Source organism: Anarhichas minor, unplaced genomic scaffold (genome assembly GCF_050575085.1).
Source record: "Anarhichas minor isolate MPS153535 unplaced genomic scaffold, ASM5057508v1 ptg000090l, whole genome shotgun sequence".
In the NCBI taxonomy this organism is placed as follows: Eukaryota; Metazoa; Chordata; class Actinopteri; order Perciformes; family Anarhichadidae; genus Anarhichas; species Anarhichas minor.
The window spans coordinates 1,045,356-1,065,129 of record NW_027466536.1 but is presented as its reverse complement, the minus strand read 5'-3'; the positions used below and the strand labels follow the sequence as shown (position 1 = coordinate 1,065,129).

Below are 19,774 nucleotides of genomic sequence, written 5' to 3'. Positions count from 1 at the left end.
CCTTCCTAAATCAAACTAAGTAGTTACGTTAACCACGTGTTTAAAACTGCGAGCGTTTCACACAACTGCACAACACCAGTTCGTCGTCAAACAGTCATATGTGTAATTTTGGGAGACAGAGGCAAACAAGCTATTCTGTCGTTTAGGTGTGAGGACGAGTTGAGAAGAGAAAAAGAGGAAGGACAGGAGGGGGAATCAAATGGCGGGAAAGCAAAGCATAAAGAGAAGAAAGGAAGTGAGATGGGGGGGGGGGGGGGGGGGGATCTGGAGGAAAAGGTAAAATGATGTTGATGTTTGCTTGTTATTCCAGCTCTAATTCTCCCACTGGAGCTCATTACAGAGAGATACAAACCACAAAACCTTACAAACTAACAGAGTGGAGAGAAAGAGAGGGAGGGAGAGGAGAGGGAGACAGAGAGAGGGAGAGAAAGAGGGAGACAGAAAGAGAGAGAGAGACAGAGAGAGGGAGAGAAAGAAAGAGAGAGAGACGGAGAGAGATTGGCATCCAAAGAAAATAACCCATGAACAAATGGAAAAGGAGGATTGAGACAGAAAGTGTCGGTGGACCAGGAGAAGGGAAAGAGGGACGGAGGAAGCACAGAAACAAAGAACCCTGATTGGTTGGATTTAGAGAGAAAAACATACAGAGAGGCAGTGAGGAAGTGATTCAGTAAAGATCTGCGGAGATGTGGAGAAAGGAGGAGACTATAACGAGGAAGAAAGAAAGACACCACCCACCATTACACTCATCAACACACCTGGGGCTGTGTGTGCTTCTGATTGCTTTCAGAAGTAACGCCAGCTTCAACGAAATAAAGTGCCAGAACAGGAGGAAAGTAGGTTTAAGAAAAATAAAAGTACCATTTAAATTTTATTGATTTCATCGGAGCAAATAAATAAGAAAACAGTAGATAAATTGATATGATTGATTGATGAATAATAATAATAATAATAATAAATAAATAAAATTCCTTTTTAGCTGTAGCTTTTTTATATAAGTAGTAGTCTCAGCTTTTTAGTCACAACTTGGTTCGACCCAAAACAAAAACAAGAAGCATCTTTTTTAATCAGAAGAGCAGAACGGCAGCCTCAGATTTCCACACACAATCACTAATAAGTTTCTCATAGAATATTTTTTCTTTTATATAACATTGAAGTACGGAAATACAGATATTATAGTCATCAACCAGATTCAGTTTTCAGGATTAGTATAATCATTATTATCATCATAATACCAGTAGAATAGAAATGGTGGCTTAGATTTTGATATATTTATATATCCATTTGTATATATACTGTGTAAATGTATATATATATATATATATATATATATGTATATATGTATGTATATACATATATATATACACATATATATATATATATATATGTAGAGTTCGTGGTTGTTAGTTGGTTTCAGTGTCCAAAGTCCAACATTGAAGAAAAGCAAGGAAGGATCCGCGCTGGGAGGCGAACGAGTACAGCAGCAGATAAAGTACAGACATGAGGAAGGAGCGGAAGATGGACTGTTGAGGGGGGGGGGGGGGTACAAAAAAGGAAGAGGGTCACTTGTGGGTCAACAGCATAGTCGAAGAGAGAAGAGGATCCCGGAGAGGAACAGGAATCTGAAGAAAAAAAAAACTAGCAGCGGTGATAAAGGACGAGAGACAGACCGGGGGGGGGGGGGGCAAAGGATGGTGAGACAGGATGGAGGTCGATTCGAATGTCTGCAAGAGAGATGATAATATAAAAAAAACTGAAGGAAGAAGGTATAGCAATACTTTCTGTGTGATCCAATCTAAGGGTTATTAGACATAGTCTCAAGAGTCACGGTTAAGAATTAATTACATGGCTGGAGTTTTTATTTTAAATTATTGTATCTACACTGAACAGTTTACACCAAAGTCCTGCTGTTTTAACCTTTACTATGTACTTGACATTGTCAGCACAGTGGAAATGAAAATGTTTCTTTCCCTGTAGAGCTTTTTGAAAGATTGTGCCAGACAGCAGTGTTTTCATTTAAAACATTATAGTTTCCTGATAGATGAAACTATCCCCCCCCCCCCGCCTGCTTACATTTATATACTATTTTATTTTTACCGGTTACATTTTGTACAGAAACGTAATTGCGGCCTGAAATATGTGTGTATGTTGAAAGCCAATAATTATTATAATAACTACAAAACACAGCTTTACAGGGTATGTACATGTAGCGCCTGATTTTGTGATCAGAGTTTAATGTTTCCCCTATAAAGAAATAAATCTAGTTTGGCTTTGGGGCAGAGGCTGATCCAAAATCAGTGCAATTTATGTCAAGCATGAAAAAAGAAAACACTACAAATATGGAAATGGGAAATGTTGAGAGCAGCTCTTCAGGAAACATTCTGACAGAGATGGATGAATGAATGGGGGGGGGGGGGGGGGGGGGGGGGGGGGGTTTACACTCGGGCTTCAGAACACTCTGGAACACATAAATGAATCAATTGCGTCTTTCGGCAGAGAATAAAAAAAGTTTTGGCTGTCCAAAGCTGCAGTCAAGCCACGGAGAAATACAAAGGGAGGATAGAGGATGGATGAAAGGATGGATGAAGGGAGGAAGGGAAGTGAAGAAGCTTTGCCATACACTTCCATGTACCGGCTTCATAATTCTCCGTCAAGCTCTTACATCTCTCTAACATCTCTCAGAGTCTGTTGTCACATTCCCTCATCTTTCTTTCTTCTTTTCCACCGTCTTATTCACATCCTTTTCTCCCCCCCCCCCGTCGTCGCCATCACACTTTCCGTCTTCCATCAGTTCCTCCTCGTTTTGTTTCCAACCCCATTTGCTCCCCCCCCCCCCCCCCCCCCTCTCTCTCTCTACACGGGGAACACCAGGAAGCCGGAGAAGGTGGAGTATTTCCATCCTCCCATTAGGTTTCCTCTCTCCAGTTTGAGGTAGGCCCGGTCTCCCTTCTCCATCTGGATCAGAACACCATTGCTGGCCGCCTCGCGCGTCACATCCTGGTCGCCGGCAAATGCTGAAATCACCGGCCAGCCGTTGTGCATCAGGCTCACCTGGATGAGGAGGAAGAGGAGAGACAGTTCACGGAGGGAAAAGAGACATTTTCTCACCCCCCCCCCCCCCCCCCCACACACACACACACACGGAAACATAGGCACATATTTTTAGACTTCCTAGTTGAGCTGCAAAATTTCATTAAGAAAAATGCAGCAATGCGTGCTGTTATGATGATGATGATGATGATGATACAACAGAATATTACATTTATGCAGCTTTGTGCTGTCTGCACATCATATTGTGTGTGCGCTTCCTTTTTTTTCAATTCGGAGAGAATTGAACAATGACTTGGAGAGACGTTCACAGACAGTGTCTGACTCGACAAATGTGTCGACGGGGGAATAACATCTTCCTCTTACAAAGAGAAGTAGCTGTCAGTGACGCGTCCCCTCCCTTTCTCAGGCCGACCGACATACACACACACACACACAAGACAGCGGCTTTCATCACTCCTCTTGAGCAACAGCAGAACATCGAGCGCTGCCTGGATTCATGCTTCACTGAGGAGCGGTTTTATGCCTGCCCCCCCCCCCCCCCCCCCCCAGCACCGATGCAGTGCTAAAACAAACTGAAATGAATTTTGGAAATGTCTGTTTATGCCGGATCACACTTTATAAAACCTGCGAGATTACTCGCCTTCCTTGTGAGCAAACTCGCTGTTTGAAGAGAGAAACACACACGGCATCAGGGAGGGGGAAATATGTAGAACCACTGCTGAGTCAGCGATGTCATCCTGCCATTTAAACTGCGGCTCCAGTTCCTTTTTGAAAAGCGGCGGTTTTAAAGAGTGCTAAAAAGCACAAACTGTTTATGGGGAATCACTAATCTGACAAATGTGTCTGAAAGAAGTATACAAATAAAGCAGCTCATGTGTTCAAGTGTCCCAAATCCCATCATTGGAAGATATTATGATGCAACAGTGTTGGTTAGGTTTAGGCCCAAAACCACTTGGAAACAGGAAACAAACCATGGTCTCCTGTTTTTATTATTTATGTTGCTAAATATTATTATAATATCATTATTTATTGTTAATATTCAGAGAGAAGCACGAACCTCTCACCTGCCTTCCTGCTTTGTCACCTGTGGCCGTGCGGGTCACTTCTGTGTTTTGGCGAGTACACATGAGCCATACTCAAGACCACCTTTTCAAGTGAGAGTACGGTTCACCAGGTTCACACAAATCACACAAACAGAACTTTGGGATCAAGTGTGCTCGGATCCGGGTCCCGGTCCCTGATGTCAAAGCATGTCAAAAAGCCATCCATAGCATAACTGTAAGTGGCATGAAGTTTGTGGTATACGGTTTTGAAAAACAGCCGAACTCGAGGCTTCAAAACCGTATACCACAAACTTCATGCCACTTACAGTTATGCTATGGATGGCTTTTTGACATGCTAAGGACAGCCAATCGCTGAACATGACATTTAAGACAGAAATTCACATCTGAGCTCTAAATATGTGAATATATATATTTTGTTGTACCTCCTGGAAGTAAGTAATTGTAAAGCAGTTGCCAAGTGATGGAACACAGTCATAAACATCCCATAATTATACACTTATCCACCTCCTTCTACCTGATGGTCATAAGAGAGGGAGAGGATGTGCATGTGTGTGTGTGCAGGATATGGAGAGCCTGTCAGAGTCGAGAGCTCTCTTGGCCCAGCACTCCTCTTAATAGCAAACTGAAGATAGTGACTCAGACTGAATGTGTGTGTGTGTGTGTGTGTTCTGAACAGCCAGTCTGTGAATTTGATGAAAAACACTCAGACTGTACTTAAACCATGTCTTTTTCATCATCAGGGTGGAACCACACTACAAAATAAATGTCGTTAGTTAAGGCCGAAACAGATGTATTAAAGCAGATTGTGTGTATTTTATACACCTAGTATTCATGTGCAGTATGCAGTGTATATGCAATAGTCATTTGAGACTCACATGGGGCCACGGATGCATCACTCGGTGATAGAAAAAGAGAGCTTTGTTTTGGCTGTGTGACCTGAACTTGGCTCTGAACACATCTCGTACTGTGGGGGAAAATAACTCTCCTCCTCGTACATGTTTATTCAACTTCCACTTTTCACTTTGACAGTTTCTTACTCCCTCTACTGACCCATATTGTTCCTCCCTCTGCAGTCTGGAGCCGGCAACTATAGTCACAGCCTCTAAAGCAGTGACATAAAACACTCCTCACAAACAAGGAGAGGTCACCGATGGCAGCCGGTTTCTAACTGTACTTGCAGCAGCTTCACAGTGAACTTAAGGAGAGACGCAGAAGGAATAACTGAACATGTGGACGGTCTTGATGAAGCAGCTGCTGTGTAAATAAGTGGTTTAAAGGAATTGGTTTAACACCTGTTCCTATATGCTGCAGGGATGCACACTATTGACATCTGTGCAAAAATTGCCGATAATTCCCCAGGACAGTTCAGCTAATAATGGCACCACTAAAAGCAGCGATACCACCTCGTGTCTAGTTTACACCAGCAGAGCGCACCGATTTCAATGCAACTGCGATAATGAGTGAAGGCGTCTCACAGTCAAAATGAATTAGGATCTATCTTGATTGCTTACGAATATCACAGAGGAGACGGAGATGAAGGAGATGAGCGCTAATCGTGTCAACAAATTGGGACGTCAGCCGTCATCAATAGCTGACATCGCTCCAGATAACACTCTAGATGTGAGTGAAGGAGACGAGTACGAAACCCTTTTCAGGGGCAAGGTCTAGTATGGTAGAGATCCAGGGTGAGTTTGGGATGTGATTTCAATCATTCCCGGTCTATCTAGTTTCTTTAAAAATCTGTAGTGCTGCTCGATGACTGCTAAAGACAGCTATAGCAAAGAAAAGATATACATGTACAGACAAACATGTCATTTACTGCAACATCTGCCTCTTTCTTGCAGCAAATCAAGCAGACTTAATGCAGGCCAGTCTAAAAATATCCAGTACTTCCTCCCCCGATCCAAAATGTCAAGCTGGGCACAATATTTTTACAATGCAGATGCTAAAGAGAACATTGTTATGGAGAGGTGCAACCAAAGGCTTCAAGTTAGCCTCATTAACCTCCAGATGACAATATCAAAAGGATGGATAGATAGATAGATAGATCATTTCAAACAGAGACAGAGATGGCAGACAAAGAAAAGCATCACCACATCACTCTGTTACCCTCGGACACATCCACGAGCATGCACACACACACACTCTCACACACGCACACACACAGACTAAATCCACCCTCCTTCCTATCCAACCATTCACCCAAGTCACTCATGTGGAGCTCTCAATATGTGTGATAGGGGAATGGGTGAAGGCTTGTAAGTGTTTCCTCCTCTATACACACAACGCACACAATCTTCCTCTCTTTCAGTCAGTCATGTAAACTCCCTTGTTGCTCACACACAAGCACCGGTCACACCTGGACTCTGTGCCGTTGCTGGGCCCGTCTACCAGTTATATAATAAAGGCCTTTTGGCACGTTGACTCTGTTAAAGCATGACGGGGCTGCTAACTGACAGAGCCACAGTGCTCGTGGGATGGTGGGGATTTTTGGCAGGTAAGAAGCAAGTCTGGACGTTATGCCATAATATAAAAGACAAAACGATTGTCTACTGCAACGTTGCACGAAGCTGCCCTGTGAGATGTGGTGCAGGGAGCAGGTAGAGCAGTTCATTCAGTCCAGTCATTAACAGGAGAGGATATTATTCAGAGTCAAAGCAGCGGCCTCAAACTGATCGCTGTGATCAAAATGCAGCATGTTTGTATCTCCTGTGTAGATTCCATATTATTGTGTCTGTGGTTACTGTCAACCTGACCGCTTTTATTGATATCTAAACCAAGAATACACAGAATGATACTGTTGTCAACATGTAAAATCGGCGGAGCATTTACAGAAAAACAGTGCAGTTCAGATCTCTCTTTCTGTCTTCTCTCTCTCACACACACACACACACACACACACACACACACACACACACACACACACAGAGAGAGCCACAACGGGTCAGTGTGTGGCGTGTGCCAGTGATGTATAGCTCTAATAAAGCTGTGACAGTAGCTTTGGAAGGATGAGACTGTGGTCACCACAGACGAAAAAACAGTTTCCCTCTTTCTCTCTCTGACACACACACACACACTGTCAACTACACCCTTACAATTGCCAACCATAAATATGAAAGCATGATAATAGGGCTGCGCATCGTGTCAGGCCTCGATCGATCTGCATTCATTAATGCATAAGCACCAATTAACTGGCTGAGTAACGGAGAGAGTGAACGGGGAGGAGGAAGATAAAAAAAGAGGGAAAGAGAGACAGAAAGGGTGAAACGGCCGGAGGAGGTCGGAGGGAGAAGAAGATTGAGAGAACAATCTGGCTCTCCATATGTAAATAGAAAGCGCCTGACGTCTCAGCGCAGCACTTAATGCCAACGACACGATGACATCCTGTTATTGCATCATCAATTCCTGTCCAGTCGACTGTCTTGACATGACAATGATACTTTTTCTGTCCCTGTTTTTCTTCTTCTTTTTGTCCGTCTCCCCCCCCCTCTCATTTCTTTTTTGATTTCTCCCCCTTTTCGTTTAACTCGAGATCTTTTTCCTTCCACTCAGATCTCTTTCTTGTCACCTCTCGTTCCTCTTTGTAATTTTCTCGACCGTCTCTCCCTCCACAGTCTTGACGCAGACGGACGCGGTGACGGATTCATACATAATGGCGCTTCTGTCTGGGGGCCCACGACACCCTCTGTCTTTACAAATGTCCAGGCTTCCCATAGCGGGCGTTTTTTAAAGTTTGTAGCAAAGTTCCTCCGAGCTCATTCAGGAGTTGGTAGTACAAACTGTGTCTATTGTGAACTTCTAGAAACTAACTTGGCTCATCACCACTTTTTATTATTGTTCAACAATAAAAGCGTATCACCGTCTTAATGTTGCAACATCTATTTATTGTGGATACATGCTGTGCTTGATCAATAAAGCACTATTCTGCATGGTTTTACAGCGGTGCTACTTTTAATGAATGTTGTTGAGTTATCGTGATGCTGGCTAAAATGATTATTACCCACTAACTAGTCGCCTGCTGCCAACTTTCAATGTGGAAACTCGTAATTTCTGGCGGCATGCTTTGCATTTTGGGAAAATATATAATATCTGTGCTGGCCAGGAGACTTTATTTAGGTCAACTCTGCGCATGTATTCAGTGCTCTCCAACAAGCTTTTTGGTTTTCAGATTTCTGTTCTTTAAGTCGATTCACCTCGTCAGCAGAAAGTAGGTGCTTTCTAGCAATACAACCCAGAAACGCAATTAACCACCATGCAACTCTCAGTATGGGGCCACAGCTGCGTTTTTTAAGCATTTTTAATCAGCATTTTTTTTTTTTTTCATTTGGGATGGAATTAGTCCATAACTAGAGGACAGAGTTAACATGCTATAATACCTGAAGAGCCTAAATACCTTACAGTAATGGGGTGTTTGTGTGCAGCATATCTGTCTGTTTATAGAAGTCGCTACAGTGGGATGCTCTGTAATGACATCATCACTGCATTAGCAGGAAATCCCAGAAAAGTATGAATTGATTTTCAAAATGAATTTGAAAATGATTGAAGTATGCTTTCCATTGAGTACCAGCTAGTGTAGTAGTATACATGTGTAGGTGTATAAGCCCTTATTGTGGAAGACATTTTGACACGGCCCGGGGGTGTAAATGATGAAATGAGTGCTGCTTCAGCTCCAGGATCCGGGTGTTGTTCGTGCTGGCGCACTGTCACACTGTCATGGCTTGTGGGGACACTTGAATGGAACAAAGCCATTGTTAATGTTATGGGCAGGACCTGTGTGAAAAAGGTCTATTGTGAAAAAAAAATCCTTTTAAAAAAAAAATAGTACTGAACCACACGAGGTTATGACGTTAAGAGGGTCTATCAACAATCAATGTATCGGAGTTTATATTTCTTATTAGCTTTTACTAGATATTGCATACGCTGTGAATTTACTGGCCTCTTGGCCTTTTCGCCTCTTATTGTTTAAGAGATCCAGCCGTGTTTCTGGGCCGTCTGGAGGGAAGAGAGGCAGAACAAGGACTGAGCGGAGCAGACTGTCAGTAAAATGAGAGGTTTTCTCTGAAACACTACTGCTTTAGTCCAGAGGGACAGACAAACACAAAGTTAAAGTTCCTCACAGCAGCTGTAAAAAAAACAAGGAGGCGACTAAAGCAAAGGTCAGAAGTTTACTAAGCTATTTACATTGTAGACCAGGGCACAAAAACAGATCTTACAAATGTCAGCAAATCTTCACCAGTCTTCATCAATATTGCCTCAGGGAACAACATCGTTCATTGTAGGAAACCACTGGGCAAAGCCTTCACCCATACTTCTTTTTTCCATTTGGTGAAAGGCAAAATAGGCAACGCTGAATCAGCTGCCAAATGTCAAAACACCCCAAAAGAGAACAATTAATTAAGGTAAGCCACTTCAACGAGAGCAGATGGCTCTTAACAGCCTTTACAACGAACGCACCAAAAAACCTAGAGGAGTTCATTACGTCATGCTGAAAGCAGGCCCTGACTGAGGGAGGCTGTGTCAGATCCAACCACTCTGACCACAAAGACGAATGGTAGATGGACTGCAGTTACAGTGAATCCCGGCCACGCTATCGGAATTAACGAGACCTGACGAGGAACGATGAACACGTTTGGCAATTCTGGACCAATTGGAGGCAACTGCCTTTACAAACATGTGCCACTGTTATTAAAATGCCCAGCAGTCCACGTTCCCTCGTCCCCAAAATCCACACCATTGTTTTCATACAGTATTTGCACTCTTGTCCAATATATCTGACAGGCACCAGAAGCCACCGAAATACCACATTAAGGCAGCACAACATTCTTTGAACTGAGCACAACTGCTGTCCAAACGAGAGGTTCAGGTACCACCAAGACTGAGCTGATACACAACTTAGAGTTGGACTCGTGATTGCTTATAAGTGAGTGCCTGATTCTGATGATGACTAAATCAATGGTTTCCTCCCGGATATTGCTCATTAATGAGATCTCTCCATCAAAACTACTGCAGATATTCAAACCAGCTCTGTCTCACCAACACAGCTAAAGACTGGGGGAGGTGCAGCAGCCAGGCTTGCAATCTGTGTTTACAAACAATTTGAAACAAACTTTTGAAATGTCGGGAAAAAAAATAAAAGTGAATTTAGGCGCTTTTTCATCTGATTTGGAGCGGGGGGGGGGGGGGGGGGGAACTCAGCTACAACATAGGTTGGTCATAATTGGCGTGTTTGCTACACATGGCTGTATTCCACCAGGAAACAGAGAAGAAGAAGTTGTAGAGGTTGCGACCCGGAAACACATCATGGAACATTCCTGTTCAACACATTGTTTGGCTCTCTGAAAGCCTGACGTCAGCGCCATGGTTTTACTGTTTCCTCTGACTTTTACAACAATAAAATATTCACCTGAGCCCCTTCAGAAGGACTCATTGCATTTTCTTCCTGAAATGTTTAGGATGTAACTTTTAACGAGTATTTTTGTAATTATTATATCATTGATCAGCAGAGACATTCTAAGTGATTAAGATAAACATCGCTTTCGGCCAAAAGAGCAGTTGGCAAGAAATGTAAATGTACTTTTTTGTTGGATCTTTGTAATAATCTTGTTCCATTAAAAGGCTATGAATATTCAAAGGATACTTTTTTTCTCTCTGACATCTCTTCTTCTCTTTCACACATGAGCACAGACCAGAGCAGCTTTCTATAATGTTCTGCCAAACTGAAGGAGACTGAGCACAGGTTGATTGGATAAAAATGGAACCAAGCATCTGGCTGGCTGGTTCGGTGTGTTACTGTGCAAGTGTGTGTGTGTGTGTGTGTGTGTGTGTGTGTGTGGGTGGGTGTGTGTGTGCAGACAATGACATAAATTGTATAAACAGAAGATCAGAGGCTTCATCTATTATAGAAGTAAACCATGCAAAGAGGCTGCTTGCAAGCAGGGTCCTCCAGCTCCAGCGTTTCATTTGAGCTCGCCATTGTGTGACTGACTCCAACTCATCGGATCTGCACGAATCAGGTAGATTGCCTAATTTGAATTCAATACGGCAACTTTCGCAAAATAAGGTGACGCATGCCTGGACAATGGATAATTTCAATGGACGAGTCACCACTTTGGTAGCCATTGTATTTACACCCAAATAAATCCATTAAAACGTCACATGAGACAAAAGAACCAGTGTGAACTGAAAGACACGTTTTTTGTGTCTGACCTTTTGGATCTTCCTTTCTTGCTTCTAAATGATGACATCAATGAATATCACTTAACTAATGAATGTAAATATGATAAGCATAAAGTACCCTGCATGGGTTGAATTGGTGTATCCAGATTATAATGGATGTATGGATCTAAAGAAAATCCTTGTTCGTTTAATACTATTCTTTGCACATTTCATTGAATAGTTGGTATTGAAGTGTCAGACAGGAGACCAGGAGACAGCGAGGGAGGGGTGCGACATGCAACACAGGTCAGTTAAGTGAAAACTCTGACCTGCTGGTGGCACCAGAGAAAAAGTCAGGCATCACCAAAAAGTCAGTAGGGTTCATCCTCTGAGGACCATGAATGTCTGTAAAAAATCCATCCTGTACTTGAGACATTTCAGTGGTGGACCGACCGACCGACCGGCCAACATTGCATCCCTACCACCATGTCGCTAACATGGCTAAAAAGAATACCTCAGTGCAGCAGAGTCTTCCATACGTGCCCTTGAAACAAGCTCACAAGCAAGCTGCTAGGATACAGTGCTTATGTGTGAGGCCTGACATCTCCCAGAATATACCGTCTCTCTGTTACAACTCCACTAGCCTGTCTTTTCCTCCTTCCACCGTTTCAAAGGCAAGAGGACATCGGAACAGATAAGGTGTTTATTTATGTGTGCTTTGACTCGCCTTTCATTTCCCTGCATCTCCATTGAATGGGATGAACGCTGTCAGAGCCAAAAGCAGGACACTGGTGTATTTCTATTTTTTCTTTGTTCATGCCGCTCGTTGTGTTCACACTGCTTCACGTGCAACACATCAACACACTGCTCGACTTCCCACGGACACAGCTGTAGTACGTCGGGAGCGCGGTGACGCATTCTTTTTCTACTTTTTTTCTCTGATTTACAGAGACTTAACAATCAAGCAGCATTTTAGAATTAGTCAGTTATGTGAAGAGTCACTTTATTTCACTCCATCGACTGATCCTTGTCCAGGCTATCGTTGTAATTGCCACGTACGTTGTTTGTCTTTTTCCAGAGTAGAAACAGGAAGTTGGTCCTCTAGACTAGGCCTGTCACAATAATTACTTAAAATACATGGACATGACCTCAATACTTTCTGCTGACCTTATGTGTTCACGAGCATGTTGTAGACAACATTTTAGCAACATGATGCCAGAATATACAGCAGGGTTTTCCCTACCATTTTAAGACTGGGCATTGCGCAGACCTTGCACATTTTTCTCATCTAAATCGAGACCATTGTATTTATTGTTTGGTTTTATTTTATTTATCTTTTATTTATTTCAGATATTTTCAACATGTTTTGAAATCTGAAAATCTTTAAGAGTCAAAAGGTCATTGTTATTTTAAATGGTGTACTTGTAATATTATGCTTTACTATTATCGATACATGAGTCTTAAAATCATTTATCTTAAGTATTTGTGGAACCACATATCTACTAGGGCTGGGCGGTATACCGGTTGAACCGGTATACCGGTTCAACCGGTATACCGGTTTTAATTTCCTGTACAATATGAATTTGTCATATACCGTCATACACACACAGCCGAGGCAACTTCTGTCGCTCTTCAACAGGCAGCAAAATATATTGTTCGCGGATGAGAGCGCTGCGGTCGGAGCTAGTTGTCTTAACTGTATTGAGAGGGAACCCTAGTCATGGTTATAACTTTATAATAACAATTACCAACCCACAACTAACGCTCTTTAACAGGGCAAAACACTACGACACAACAGTTTGTGACACAAACAATTTGTCACACTAATAATTGTACATTTATAAAATTTCCCTGCCGAACTGCATGCTGGGTAAAGCTCGCTAACAACAGTCTGCTAACAGCTGGGAGAGGCTCTGTCGCGTCAGTAATGTTACATTAAAGAACAGAAAAGAGCGATGCAGGATGAACAAAGACTGAACAACAAAAGGTATTTTGGTCAGACACATATGCAACGCTGATTACCGTAATATGTGTGGTATTTGTTATAAATGTACGTTGGTACATAGAGGGTGATAAGAAGCTGTACATGGAGGGACTTAGGACCCAGGGGAATGTAGGTGAAGGAAACAGGAAGTGACGGAACGGAAGACACGCCACACAAACAGCTGTTCACCGCTCGCTGGCCGGTTGACCGGCAGGTTCTTTTCGTCGTTAATTAATTAATGCTTTAACACGGAAAAAAAAATACCGTGATATCCCGTGAAACCACCAGAATCTTACAAAATACCGTGATATGCATTTTTGGTCATACCGCCCAGCCCTAATATCTACCCACAAATATTGCGACATGAAAAAAAAAAGAAGGTATTTTTCCTGGTACACCATGATCTGTGATCTTGATCTGTTTGGCACATCATATGCGTTACCTTTAACACAGTATTAACAGTATTATTGATACTTTGTCTCAAAGGGTAACATAAAAAGTGTGAATTTGACCGTGTTATTAATGTTAATACGTGTGTTCCCAGCCTTCCTACTTAAAGGCCGGCCATGTTTGTGTTTAGCCAGCGTCTGTTGGCAGTAGTGGAAAGCTGCAGAGGGATTCAGACTATATTAAATAAACTGTTTGATGATATTTAAGGAGAAGGGATGTTTCATCTCAGTGGTTCTATACGCGCATCAATCTTTAAAAAGCGTTTTTAAAACAGAATTCGGCCAACACTTTAATGAAGTGGTGCTTATACGGTGTAAGCACTTTGTGATATATCACACTCACACGACATTCATTATAGATTATATGAAACATATAATTACTGATATGGAGTTCTAGGTCTTTCTGTTTGTATGACTTAACCCAGTAGGTACTGACACTGTTAACAATCACACTTAGACACACATCTGATCTCAGCATGGGATAACAGTAGGAAATTGAAATGATATGAGAGCATTGTGGTAGCACAAACAATCTCCTTGCCTTAGCACGCACTGCGATTAACAGGGGTAGCATTTGTGGGTCTGAATGAACCAGCATTGGCATTTGAAAGCGGAGCATGTTTGCTAACTCTCAGGAGTGAAATACCAACAACATCGACCCCAGTGACCCGAGCCGGAGAATGAAAATGCGCGTATTGGAAACCAAAGCACAGACATGGGCTGGTACTCAAAGAGCTGAACGGATTATGCTTTGTTGCAGACAGATGCAGCCGCTCTGGGTCAAAATGTAAAATACATTTTCTTATAACCCAAAGAGCAGCACGTTAGAGGTAAAAAAAAGCTCCTACTATCAGTGCAGTGCTCCATCAACAGCTTGGAGCAGTGCCTCCAGGTTTTCCTCTCTCAATGGGGAAATGATAGTTACAGAAGGCCTAATGCACACACAGCATGAGGCATTTTTTGTGTTGCCTTCACCCATACAGAGCCGCTGTGACCCGAGGCTTCATGAATGCCATTTCTGAATGGCTTGGGTTTTTAAAATACTTTCTTAAAACACCACTTATTCACTACAAAAACACGGGAAATGGCATTCAACTTAATTTTTCCATTCCATTCACATTTGCTGGACCAAAAAAAAGGATCTTTTCTGACATTTTGGATCCGGTGCTCTGAGGAAGGCCATCAAGGTACTGGCTGATTTGTATAAAACTATTGGCCTATGTTTTGATTACTCAAGCTGCTGCACAGTGCGTTAATAAAAGGCACATTAACCCCGCTTTAACACCTCAAGTTAGTTCCAATAGACGGCATTATGCTCTTCAGAAAACAGTGAAAGACACACTCGCGACTGTGGAGCCCACCCATCTATCCCGGGAACACCTCACATCGCTGGGTATTGATACCCTACCAGCGCCTCATCTGTTTGTCTTTCTGATCCGCGAGCTCTCTGTTCCAAGCTGCAGGTACAAGATGTTCACTGAGGGATATATAATTAATTTGTTTCTATTTGATTTCAAATTTAGAGCAGCGGTACATGTAGGAAATGTAAATAGCTGCCACCAGGAATGAAACCCTTTTGATACGTATATTGCAGGTGATTTTCAGAAATAATGGAAGCAAGTTATCCATTAGCGGATGTGGCATTATGGGTAGTGTGACTGTTCAGATCAGAGGATGTGCTGTATTTAATTTGCAATATCTGTATTTAATTGCTCGGCAAAATGCAAACAGAGACCTTTTAGTTTGTAGCTGTTTTGACACCCACGTCTCTTCTCTCACCCCTCACAGGTAGATGGACAGATCTCTGCACAGCAAAGGGCTGATGAGAGATGGAACAAACTGTTTCTCCTTCCCTTTGTACATCCACCCAGCATCCACTGATCAATAGTTACTCATGATGTGTGGCTCTCTCGCTCTCTCTCTCTGCCTGAACCTTCTCTTTCTCTTCCCTTCCTGTCCATCCTTTGTTCCTATCTGTCATATCCCTATTTTCTCTCCTTTCTGGTTATGTCTCCTGTCCCTCCCCTCAATCCTCCCTCCTTTTCAGTTCCAAATTTACCTTCCATTTTTTTCCATTCTCCGTTTTCTAATTCACTTTCTTTCTTTTCTTTTTTTCTCCATTTGACTTCCTTCCCCTCTGTCATCTTTCATCTCTTTTTTCCCGTTTTACATTTACTCTCATCCGGTCCTCTCCGTCCCGTCCCCTTCATCCACACTGCTCTCCTTTCCCTGCTGTCTCTCATCCCTCGCCCGCACCACAGTAGCTGCCTCTAAGGCAATCAAACAGTGGGAGTTTTCAACACAGCAGATGCGCTGGATGGATGGGAGGATGAGTGGAAGAGGTTAAGGGTGAGCAGCACACAGGCTGGATGCTTGGAGGAGAGAGGACAACCTACACCTGTTTCATGTCAGGAACGTGACGGACAACACAGCCTTTTCTCACAGAAAACCACAAGTTTCTAAATCAGTTTTGAAATGGTGTTTTCTAAAAAAAAATATTTTAGATGACTTCAACTAAAGTGTTGTACTGTAGCCTTAAGATTCTGGTTGTAAAAGTGAGACGATCAGGAGAATATTAAAATGACAGCTTTTCTCGTTTTACTGCTAACAACATCTCATAGATATACTGTAGCTATGTATTGACAACACAGCAAATTGGCACAAATTACAGTGCGGTGTCGTGACAAGCATTAACCCTTGGGCTGCACTGATACGATACGTTACCTGGGCTTTGGGTAACGGCCGATATCGAGTACCGATCCGATACCGGTGTCTAATTAATAAGCAGTATGCCTCACTATGTGGAAGTGACTCGGTCTTTTATGTGTTAAACAACATCGACTGAACTTGAACATGGCAGTTCCTAACTTTGTAAAACAAAATATATCTAATAAATACATCGATATGAATTTACTGAGTTATTTATCTCTTAAGAGCGTACACCAGCAACTTGGAGAAAAATCTTCAAATTCACAGGGATTACAAGTGTAAACCTTTTAAATGCAGCAACAAATTGGTCAAAAAGTAGACACACCAGTGTATAATCTATATAGTAAATACACACAGACTTGTGATGAATAGGTTGGTATCGGTGCATCCCTAATTATCATCACTGTGTTCTGCATGACGGATTTAATTACCTCAGTGCCATGAGTCAAGTGTTAGCGGTCTATTTGCATTCAGTCACACAAAAATGAGAGTATGCAGCGAGCTTGACACAGCCACCCCCCCCCCCCCCATATCGCCCGCCCTCTTGTTGTTGTTACTGGTGCTGCCATGCTAATTAATTCCAGACTCCCATAATAAAATATAAGTAGCAAAACATAATGTCAAAGCCCCGGGGAGCCAACAGCATAATTACACAACAGATTAATTAGCAAGAGATACATTGTAATCAACGCTGTGTAACTTGTAAAGCGTCATCACGTGCATGTTAAATCCGGGAAATGGGCTTAAGACTGCTCAAGTGCTTCATCGCTTGACACATCAAAAGAACGTGGAGACTGCATCTAAGGCAGAGTGAACACGAGCTGTTAGTGGGATGAAAGGAGGCTTGTGATGGGGCATACTGCAGGCAGTGTGTGTGTGTGTGTGTGTGTGTGTGTGTGTGTGTGTGTGTGTGTGTGTGTGAAACAAATAAGTGGAAAACACTTATCAGTTCTACATAAAACCCCTATGAGTGCGTTGTGTGTAAGGGAGAGATAATTAAAATGCCTGTCTCTGTTTGCTCTGTTCAAAATGTGCTTAATGTTTTGATCTTCTAAATAATCAAAAATCTTAGTCGGCCTGCTGCCTCTCTTTTAATGAGAGGAGACAGAGAGAGAGAGAGAGAAGACGTCGCTGTCCACGGTGCTGAAAGTAGCTGCTGGAGCCGCGTGCGCCACCCCCCCCCCCCCCTCGCGCTCACCGCAGCACCCCGTAGTCCTGTCGGCTGCACTCGCTTGATTTGTCTCTGTCCTCTCTGCATGTATTGATTAATTATGATCGGGCCAGCGGGCGACTATAACTGTCTCCCGGAAAGACACCTCAAAGCATCGACAAAATGACTTCCAGTGCGGCTGATATTCAAGTTTAGTAAAAGGGAGAAAAAAACAGCGTGGGGGGTGCGTGGTGTGGTCCACGCGCACAGACACAGAAGATTACACACGGACATAAAAAAGACAAAGGCAGGAACAGGCGCCATACCTGTATAGTTTGGCGGTTGTAGACTTTCACTACGTGGAAGTTAAAACTGTAAATCCCTTTGCGCGGCGCGATGAAATTACTTCTCTCCTCGTCAAAGTTCTTCCCAATATTTACTAGAACCTGGAAGGAAGAAAAGAAAGAAAGAAAGACAACATTTCATTGATAACGTTGCTTCATCCGGATCGTGTCTTTCACAGTATTTGCACTCAGTCAGCCATATATAGCCCGCATGTTAATAAGCAAACAATCCCAAATGTTTCCACGTGGACTAACACACAACGACAAGATGTATTCTCGGGATTTCACCATGATATATTTTGTATTAAACTGTCTAATTTACAAGGAGAGAAACGATGCTATTATTGTACATTTTCTGAAGTGAATAATTTCTAGGATATCTTATTGAAATTGATACGTCACATATTTTTTTGTTAGAGGGCTATAAAGGGGCCCCCCTTGGCCCCGGACCACACATTCAGATTCACTGATGTAGTGGAATAACTCTCTGCTTTTATCTAGCCCCCCCCTTCTGTCAGAACTTCCAAACTGTATGGGAAATGAAAAGGAACTTAATCAATCTTTCAAATTGACTTTTCAATTATGCATCTCCGCAGCCAAATGACTGGTTTTATGGACGGAGGCGAACTATGGCGTGTAATTGAACGGCAGTTTGAGAGAGAGTTAACCTTTAACGGCAGGCGGGTAGGACCGAGCCCTCGCGACCTGCCGTTACTAAATTATTTGGCGATATGTCAGTTCCCATATCCCATATTGTCATGCTCAGAAAAGTTGAAATATTCAAAAGGCTTGCCTTCGAGGCTATACTTTCCCAACCACTTTGGGAACGGATTACCTATAAAAAGAATTGTTACCGACACAGATTAATTTCCGCTCCACTTTTCGGTATCTCTGCCTGCTGCTGCCCACGAGACCACCAGATGTGCACGAGATGCAGCTGTGCGCATATATATATATATATATATCTCAAGCCACCCTATCCGTCCTGGATTCATGGTTTTATGAACGTTTCAAGATGTTTACACAACATGCTCTTAGACTGAGTTTAACCCTCATTACACATGACTTTTTCTTTTTTTTTTTAAGATCCATGAAGAGACCAAATGAAACAGTTTTCAAGAGGTCATTGAATGGTTAATGACGGATAACCTGCTTCTTTTGCTTCTGTGACATGCTACTCCTCCATCCATAGCTATGAGTTGTCGACTTCCATAAGCTATTTGGCAAATGCCACACCAGCAAAGACGCACGCCACACGTGAAACACACGCACGCTCATCTGAAACTTCATGTTCACTATAGGCCAATCATTCCTTCATCATGGAGGCTTTGAAATAAAGCAGACGTAAAACTGACAAGACTGACTGAAAACAATTATAAACTTATTTCGATTTTTTTTTTTCTTCTTCCTATTGTCATTTTTTTTAATGGACGGGATAGAAAAATAATAGAATATATATTTCTTGCTCCTACCCGATCGAAGTAGATGACCATGGTTCGGTTGCTCATCTCGGAGGGCTCGTGGTTGGTGTTCCGTACCGCGGAGAACGCCACCTTGGCGTTGCCCGAGCGCACCGAGATCCCGAGCGCCGTGCCCGTGGGGTCCGCAGCCGGGTTGGAGTCGCACACCACGAGGCACTTCCCCTCCAGGATGATTGGTTCCGTCTCGTTCTGAGCGCGGGCCGGGCTCGCCGCGAGCCACACGGCACTCAGCAGGCAAAACGCCAACATACCGGACCGGAACGACGAACTTCTCCGGTCGTCTTCGTACCTTAAACCGCGGGTCTATTCCCCTTGAAAAAAAAAAAGTAAGGTGGGAAGAGTTTCCCAGGTGTTCCCCGGATGAACCTTGATGAGGCTTGTTTCACA

At 42.9% G+C, this 19,774-nt stretch overlaps 1 protein-coding gene across 1 annotated transcript; it reads right to left on the bottom strand.

Moving 5' to 3' along the window:
- Nucleotides 1-2,853: 2,853 nt before the first annotated feature.
- Nucleotides 2,854-19,731, bottom strand: cbln1 (cerebellin 1 precursor). Its single transcript, XM_076082253.1, has 3 exons — nt 19,379-19,731; nt 17,889-18,008; nt 2,854-3,051 (listed from the first exon to the last, which is right to left on the bottom strand). Exons 1-3 carry the CDS (start codon nt 19,634-19,636, stop codon nt 2,854-2,856), a joined length of 576 nt encoding a protein of 191 aa, XP_075938368.1. The 5' UTR covers nt 19,637-19,731.
- Between the last annotated feature and the right edge of the window lie 43 nt (nt 19,732-19,774).